This window comes from Lactuca virosa, chromosome 4, assembly GCF_052849685.1.
Source record: "Lactuca virosa cultivar CGN04683 chromosome 4, Lactuca_virosa_CGN04683_v6, whole genome shotgun sequence".
Classification (NCBI taxonomy): Eukaryota; Viridiplantae; Streptophyta; class Magnoliopsida; order Asterales; family Asteraceae; genus Lactuca; species Lactuca virosa.
This window is the reverse complement of record NC_136429.1, coordinates 81565430-81574640: the sequence shown is the minus strand read 5'-3', so window position 1 is coordinate 81574640 and position 9211 is coordinate 81565430. Positions and strand designations below refer to the sequence as shown.

The 9211-nt window shown below is 35.5% G+C and overlaps 1 protein-coding gene across 1 annotated transcript; it reads left to right on the top strand.

Annotated features, from left to right (window-relative positions):
- The first annotated feature begins 5744 nt into the window (after positions 1 to 5744).
- Positions 5745 to 7156, top strand: LOC145105765 (RING-H2 finger protein ATL52-like). The gene has a single exon (XM_079042839.1). The coding sequence runs from the start codon at positions 5917 to 5919 to the stop codon at positions 6994 to 6996; it is 1080 nt and encodes a 359-aa protein (XP_078898965.1). The 5' UTR covers positions 5745 to 5916; the 3' UTR covers positions 6997 to 7156.
- The last annotated feature ends 2055 nt before the right edge of the window (positions 7157 to 9211 follow it).

Sequence of the window (9211 nt, the reverse complement as noted above, 5' to 3'; positions counted from 1 at the left end):
CTCTTACCAATGTGCTCCAAATCAATCTCCCGCTCTCGGGCTCTAGAAATCATATCATTCAGGGTCTCACACCCCGAAATACTCACGAACTCCCTGATATCATCCCGCAACATATCGTGATACCTCACTTTCTTCATCTCCTCATCTGTTGCATACTGCGGTACCAATAAAGCCCTCTCCCAGAACTTGGCAGTGATCTATACCACGGTCTCAGTAGTCTGGCGGAGATCCAAAAACTCTCGCGCCAACTGCTGCACTTCAATCGCCGGAGCAAACTCCATTCGGAACCTGGTCGAGAAATCATCCCATGACATAGCATCCACCGTATCATCACCCAACTCACTACCAATTTCTTCCCACAAATCACGTGACTGTTCCTTCAACAGGCAGGAAGCATATCTGACCTTCGCCTCCTCGGGGCAAAAACTCGTCCTGAACGCATTAGCCATATCCTCTAACCACCTCCTACTGAAAATGGGGTCCCTCTTCCCATGGAATGCAGGAGCTCCACAAGCACGGAACTCCCGAAAATACAGAGTGCGAGCTTTAATGATAGCCATAACCTCCTAACGGAACTCGCCTAAGCGCTCATCCAATATCTCCGAAACATAGTGAGAAATCTCCGATGAGATGAATTCTCGCAACCGCTCGCTAATCGGCTCAACATCCGCACCTGAGCCAGAACTCGGACCAGAACCAGATCCAGAACCACCTGCCTGAGCGCTCATCCCCAAACTGAAATACGACATGCCAAAGATCAACACATAGCCAAAAATCCACCCCCCTTAAGCTTCTTAGATTCTCCAAGACTCTCACCAATTCGAGTATGGATCCTGTGCTTTTAGTAGTACGGGCCCAATATTACCTTCCACGCCTATCCATACTTTCCTCAGCGACCATTCCGAATCCTCTATGTCACTTCCTTAACAAAAGCACCAAAGCTCACTATACTGCACCACTAAACTCACTGAAGCATATCCTAGGCTCTCCTAGGTTCCCGACCTCACCCAACCCTCAGCTGCTGAAGGACTCCTACCAATGTCAACTGACTTCCTCATGAATATAGTCACACGCAACAGAGATCAGATAATCCATCGAGTAAAAGATTCAACACTAAAATGGTTGGACACAAACAAGAGCTGAGCAATAGGATCAAATCCACCGCTCTAAGATTATTTAACATGTGCCACATGTGACTTAATATACTCACTTAGCAGTCAACTCACTTCACTAAGAGTCCCACGAAGCACAAAGCAAGCAACATTCAGGCAACGTAAAATCTAACCAGCATACTCTAAACAAGCCATTACATCTACTTATTAGATAGACAAACTAGCATGCATTACTAAAGCTCATACAATCAGGCACATAAAAGGCATCTCTCCTATCATATAATATTGAGCAAATCCTTAGCTCTGATTTAGCATGCGATTCACATAACCATATCATATCACATAATAAACATGTATTGGTACTTTGGGAACCACTTACTTGAGCTCGGCCGATTGCACGTATCACACCCCTTTCTTGATTAGAAATTCCTTTTTAATTAAATGTTTATTTATAAAACATTTCACCAAACCCTCTGTTTGAGTTCAGGCACACCCGAGAGTATGCCCGAATCCCTCAAACCAAGGCTCTGATACCAACTTGAAACGAACCAAAAATCCAAGGTAAAAATTTCATTTTTATTATAACCAAAGCACTATTTATCTTGTTTAAGACATTAAAAGAAACATTTCAATTAAAACAAATATCAGAGTCTAATCCCAAAGATCACATATTGCGGAAAACACGGGTGTATGCGCTGCGATCGTCTCGAGCTCTTTCATTTGAAAACTGGAGTACCTGAAACAAAAACTGAAAACCATAAGCACAAAGCTTAGTGAGTTCCCCAAATACCATATACCATAAATATCAAACGCTCCATACATGCCATACATAACTACGAGCCATACATATCATTCATATATCATAATCAATAAAGGTGCTATGTGCCGCACATAGTCTTGCCATTATGCCACGAGCTACCTCGTGGTCTTCTTACCAGGCCGGGGGCCACAACCCTAGGTCTTACAGACAAGTGCCAGGAGCCACCTCCGGGTCTTCCATGCAAGCATCACAATGACAACTATCATACAGTCTACATACAGCGTGCCAAGGGCTAACCCCGGGTCTTCCTACAATGCATAAACCAAATGGACCGACATTAGTGCCTTCGACCCATACGAACAGTGAGGAGACTCACCTTGAATGCTGAAGCTCACTGCACCAAACCCTAGCTGCTGACCTGATGACTTCCCAAACTAGCAATACCCAAACAACATCCAATTAGCAACTGAAATCCAAACCATGATCCATAATCCAAATTTAGGGTAAAATAACCATTTTACCCCTGGCCCATCAAGACTCACAACCAAGGCCCAAGCCCAAAACCAACAAGGCCCAAAACTATAAGATCCATAAAAGCCCACTAATGGCTCAATTTTCCAAATTGGGCCCGATCCCATATGGGTCTTATCCTAAGCGCATATTTCCTCGAATACAATTCAGGTTACCTCAAACACCCCTTGGGACAAACTTGGTCAAAAGCATAAATCAAAATTCAAAGTCAACTCCCCGAGTTGACTTAACTCGTCGAGTAAGGAATATCGAACCGTCTCCATGATGAAATCGCCTGTGTTGACAGCTCCGTCACATCAACAAACGACCAGACCATCTTCATCGAACATGTGTCCTGATCAAGGCTAGAACAACTCAGCTACCCTACGCCAACGCTGACGTCTACTAGCCTAGGGGACTTGTTAATGTGTCCCTATAGGAATACGTTAAATATAATATAACTGCTATCTTTAGGACGACCTAGTTAACGATCGCTGTCAGGCCTAGTGCCAGACGCGGGTCCTCGCCCTCGTGGTCTCGCACTAGGACCTTGGTGTTAGGCGCTCTCGCCCCAAGGTCTAATTCCAGATGATAATCTTCGGTTTATAATAAGCCAAAACACAGTTGGTCACTCTCCAGAGTGACAAGTGTAGCACTCAGCGCTTTGCCCTCTGTCTCGTCTGCACTAATAGCAGATGACCACTAGTGGTGCAAAATCGACCAATGTGCCTCCACGTTATGTCGACCCAGACGAGACAAAGGATACTGTTAGGATTATGCTCTAACCATGAAAGGTATAAAAGGAATCCTTCCCCTCCAGAGGAAGGGATCGTCTCCTTCTTTAAAAACCCTAATCTCCATATATCCATATACACTCATACTAAGTAGACCGTTGGAGCTTCGTCCCGGGACCTCCTCGCGGGCGTTGACTGACGTTGCTTCTTCATTGTTGTGATTATAGGGCTTAACCCAGGCGTAACCTTCTCCAGGCGGCGTTAAATCCAGGACGCATATCACAACAAATATATATGGGTATAATAACGTATTTTATATAAGTGTATTTCGCGCATTTTCACATAACTATGTTTTTATAAATAAGTACTTAAAATAAAAAAAATATTTTTTTAATAGGTATTCCGCATACAAAAATATTTTTTTTTGTTTTTTATAGAAAAAATGAAGGTTTTTTTATATGAAAATATGTTTTCTTATAAACATGACTTTATACAACAAAGAAAAAACATATTCAAAACAAAACTTTGAAAAAAAAGATATAAAAAAACTAAATTTATGATCAATTTGTAACAAAATTTTAAAATCTAGGCCAAAAATATAAATTTTGTATCAAATTTGTAATAAAATTTAAATTTAGAGCCAAATTTGTAAATTTTAAAAATAGGATGATCCGTTGACCGGATAAAATGATCAAAATAAATACAGTTATCGAATTTTTATCTTTAATTGAATTAAAAAAAACATATAAAGACTAAATCAATTATAATATTAAAATATAATAATTTTTATGAAGTTTTCCAAATGTGATGAACATTTCCGTGAAAGAAAGAGGATTAAGGGGAATAAAAAAGATATTCCTAATGCCAGACAAAGATACGTCATTTTCAAGCAACACTACTTTATTCACTTGCTTATTCATATCCAGTAAGCAAATATAATTTGTACTTCTATATAAAATTAGAAAGGGATAATGTCATAAAAAACTTTAAGTTTGGCAGAAAATGTCGGTTTTACCCTTCGGCAGATTTTTGGTTCGTTTATACCGCAAACTTGTCATTTTTTTGTCAGTTTTGCCCTTGTTACCTGCAATAGCAGGTTTCCAGGTTACTATGAATTATTTTTTGCGAAAAAACCCTTAAGTCTACAAATATTTTGCAAAAAAACCCTTAAGATTATAAACATATAAAATATAAATATATATTTAAAATTTTATAAAACTAAATAGTTTTCTACTGAAACATATTTTTAGTTTTATGTACGGTAAATTTTATTTTTATATCTAAATTTTAGAAAAGTTACCTAGTTTTATCAAAATTTAAATATATTTATTAATTAATACTTAAACTTTTCAAAGCAACATTAAAAAACGTCTGTTAGGTAATAATAATATGACATTAGTTACATTCAATTAATTTTTTTAAAAGAAAAAGAAAAATATTTTATTTTTTTAAAAGGTTTGTATTTCAGAAATAATAAACTATCATATTTTTTATAAAAATAAATATATTTATATAATAAATTAGACAAATATATTTATATTTTTTTATGTTTAAAATGTTTATATTTATTTTTGATGTTTGAAATGTTTATGATATTTTTATATAAAAAATATGATAATATTATTATGTATTTAAACATATAAAAATATGATACGTTAGTATTTCTGAAATACAAACCTTTTAAACATATAAAATATTTTTATTTACCTTTTAAAAAAATTAATTGAATGTACTTGATGCCATATTATTCATATTAACTATTTTAGCATAATTAATTATTAACTAACAAATGTTTTTTTAATTTTGTTTTGAAAAGTTGAAGTATTAATTAAGAAATATATTCAAATTTTGATAAAACTAGGTAACTTTTTTAAAATTTAAATATAAAAAGTTTATATCAAACCAATATAAAAGTTACCGTATTCAGTAGAAAACTATTTAGTTTTATCAAATTTTGAATATATATTTATATTTTATATGTTTATAATCTTAAGGGTTTTTTTGCAAAATATTTGTAAACTTAAGGGTTTTTTCGCAAAAAATAATTCATAGTAACCTGGAAACCTGCTATTGCAGGTAATAAGGGCAAAACCGACAAAAAAATGACAAGTTTGCGGTATAAACGAACCAAAAATCTGCCGAAGGGTAAAACCGACATTTTCTGCGAAACTTAAGGTTTTTTTATGACGTTATCCCAATTAGAAAATACTAAGCTTTCACAGCTTTAGTTTTAAAAAACGATTATCATTTTCATTATTCTATATTCATCTAAAATTATTCGAAATAACTAACATATATATAAATTTCGAAATAACTGACATATTCATTCCATGATTACTTTATTAATTAGTAACTTGTTTTTATTAATATATACAAATAAATAAGATATAACGATCAATGATTACTTCCAATTGTTTCAAAATTATCAACAGTTGGTGAACCCTGCATATCCACATTTCACCAACTAAGAAGCTTTGCAAGAACTGGGAGGTTGAGTGAGCATCATCCTTATCGAACACAAGCCAACCACCCTTATCAATAATGGTCAACAAGCTATCATTTTCACTTCACAAAAAGATAAAGTAAAGCCCAAAATTAAAGGCATGAAGATGATAGACCAACAAAAACAAAAGATAAAGTATACCAACACAAGAATATTAGGAGACACGTCACCCCTACCCCCAACTTTGCTTCCCTTCTCATTTAAGACCCCTCCCTTTACTCTTCTCTATCTTTTCCCTTTTTAGAACTACATAGGTTGTTAGTCTTGTACTAGTTTCATCACACATTTTTGGTGGTCATGGGTTCTATGGGCAACCCTAGCAACACCAATTTGCCACCATATAATGCTTATAGAGATTGTTCACAAGGTATTTGTAGCATATATTGCCCACAATGGTGTTACATAATATTCCCTCCACCACCTCCATTCCAATCCGACGATGATGATTCCGGCATGAATTTCTCCCCTCTAATCATCGTGGTGATTGGAATCCTGGCGAGTGCTTTCCTTTTGATAAGCTACTACACCATCATCTCCAAGTATTGTAAACGGGGAGAAAGCCAATTGAATCCTTCTCCAGAATCAGAAATCCGGAATCAATCAACAACTCATGACCAGTTGCAACATGCGACTACTGGCCTAGACGATTCATTGATCAAGTCCATCGCGGTATGCAAATACAGAAAAGGTGATGGAGTTGTAGATGGAACTGATTGTGCAGTATGTCTTAGTGAGTTTCAAGAAGGTGAGAGCTTAAGATTGTTGCCAAAATGCAATCATGCATTCCATCTCCCTTGCATTGACACATGGCTTGAATCTCATTCCAATTGTCCGCTATGCCGATCCCATGTCATGCCTGGAATACCAGTTCCATTCCAACGGCCTATGGAATCACAAATTACATCTTCCAATTTTAATGTATCTTCTGTTGTGTTTCAAAGAAGGAATGATCTTGTTCTCGTTGTGGAAGATATACCACGGGATGATCATAGAGATGCAGTTATTGTCAACGTTGTCGCGAATGAGATTTTACCAAAATACCCTTTTCAAGAACTAGATTGCAACGTTGATGGGACGAGGATTCCCATGAACATGGGAATTGGAAATGACGACGATGTTCAAGAATTTAGAAGATCAACTTCATTGGGGTCAGTGTCTTGTGAAAATCCAAATATTTTGATAGCTGATATACTAAGGATTGAAGAGGCTTATGATGATGATGATCATCATCATCATCATTATGAACAAGTGGGCCCATCCAAAGTAGAAGATAGTAAATCAACAAAGAGAAGTAATACAATGAAGAGATCTGTTTCCACAGGGAGATTCATGTTCACAAGAAATGACAAAGGAAAAAATTCTATTCTACCCAACTGAGAACAGAATTTGAAATTTCAATGTACAAAGAGAGAGAATATGATTATTATGTAGATTTCATGACATTCACATGTTAAAAGGATGCTTTAATCCATTGACAAAGATATGGTATTTTTTTCCCCATAAGTTATAAATTATCAATCTACAACAATTCTTGTGACTTGTAAGTTGTGTTATATAACTTATAACAGTGATACATATTTTAAACTTGATTTATATAATCCAGAAAATAAATGAGTGGGAAAATTTATGTGTTTTAAGTAATATATTTTGTATCATATATTCTTTTAAACCTCGCTAAAACTACTAGGTGTGGGCAACATGTTATTACATGTTATCACACCCAAATTGTCCACCTCATCATCCTAGTCACAATTTGGTGTTATAACACCCAAGGTGGAAATGGGCAACATCTAATAACATGTGATAACACCAATTATTTTCTATTTTATTTTTTATTTATTTTTGATGTTTTTTTTTCTATATTTCGAATTTGTTTTTTTTTATTTATTTATATTTGAAAAGTAAAAATAAAATTTTAATAAAACTTAAATTAAAAACAACATTAAAAAAATTACAACAAATCGTCTTTGTCGTTATCATCATTGTACGGATGAGCCGGATCAAATTCATCTATAGTTGGTTGATTTTTGTGTTTGTGTTTTGAGCGATATAGAAAATAGAGATAGATATAGAGAAATATGTGTAGTAAAAAGAATGAGGTATATATATAAAATGAAAATTTAATTAGTAAATTTTTTTTTTTTATTAAAGTTACCGTTTTTAAACGGTTTGAATTTGCAAACGGTCGATTTTTTACGCGTTAAGATACGTTACCACCATCGCGCGAGATAACATAACATCTAATAACAGGAGGGGGGACGGTGTTCCCCCGTTATGGCGCCGTTATGTCGTTGCCACATCGGATAACGCCATACGGGCGTTGCCCACACCCGCCCCTCTAAAGGATAATTTTGTTGGATCAAAAATATATATGATAAGTGGGTGGGAGCGGGGAATTGTTGATGATTTTAGTGTCATCAAACAACATGGTATAATCGGAATTAATTCGTGACAGTCTGGGTTTAGCTTTAGATGTAATGCGAGCTTGGAGGTGCGGCCTGCATTTTTAGATAAGCTAAAGTGATATCAGAAACACGGCCCCCATGACCCATCGTCCCTGGTGGAGATCCAATATTTCTTACAGGGGAGGGGGCTAGTGGGGATGAGGGTGAGTGTAATTGTGTAAACGACACCCTATTGACAGCTCGTGCCAAAGCTGCATTAGAACATTACATGAGTGATAAAATCATATAGCACTGTTAATATTTAATATTTTGGGCCATTGTTTTGAACCATAAAACCTCAAACTATGCCAATCCAAACATATTTTGGGCTTGTACAAAACGTCTCTAATTGCGCAATGGTATTTAATTTTCTTTTGCTTATTTTAGAAGAAATTACATCATTATTACGAAATTTATGAAAGATACTTCAAGCTTTCAAAATCACCAATAATAACAAAAATATAAACATTTACTAACATATTCTTCTCCAAACATAATCGACAAAACAATTCCACAAAAATAACCAGTAAGGACGCTAAAACACAATCGCACTTGATAAAGTTCTTTTTAGTATTTTTTTATTATTGAACAAATCCTTCTATTATTATTATTTTAACCACATATATACATAAAGAAATAAAACATAAAAATACGCCATTTCTTATCACAAATAAAAGACCAAGTAGGACAAACATAAGCCTTTTGCCGTTTCAGTCATAAGTCCTTGTTGAGCAACCAATCAAATAAAAAGAGGAAAAAAATTTAACATTCTTCGGTCGATATGACCAACGTCCACAGACACGAACTAGCGGTTTTAAGTGCTTTCTTATTCCACTAACGGGGAGGGAGGTTGGGGCGGCTGCCCGGATACGTGACACTTGATGGGAAAAACGCAATCACAATAGTACATAACAATGCGGAAATAAACTTCGTTTGACGAAACTTTCCCGACTTGAATGAACCTTTGAGGATGCAAACAAATAGGGTATTTCAGTTGCAACAAAAAAACTCCAATGCAAGTTATATGATCTATATAATCAACCCAAAACACGTGACTACTAGAGCTGCTTCAAATCCACTATCACCAATATTTAAGCAATACAATGTCTTCTCTACATGTAATAAAGGCATACAATAATCATCATACA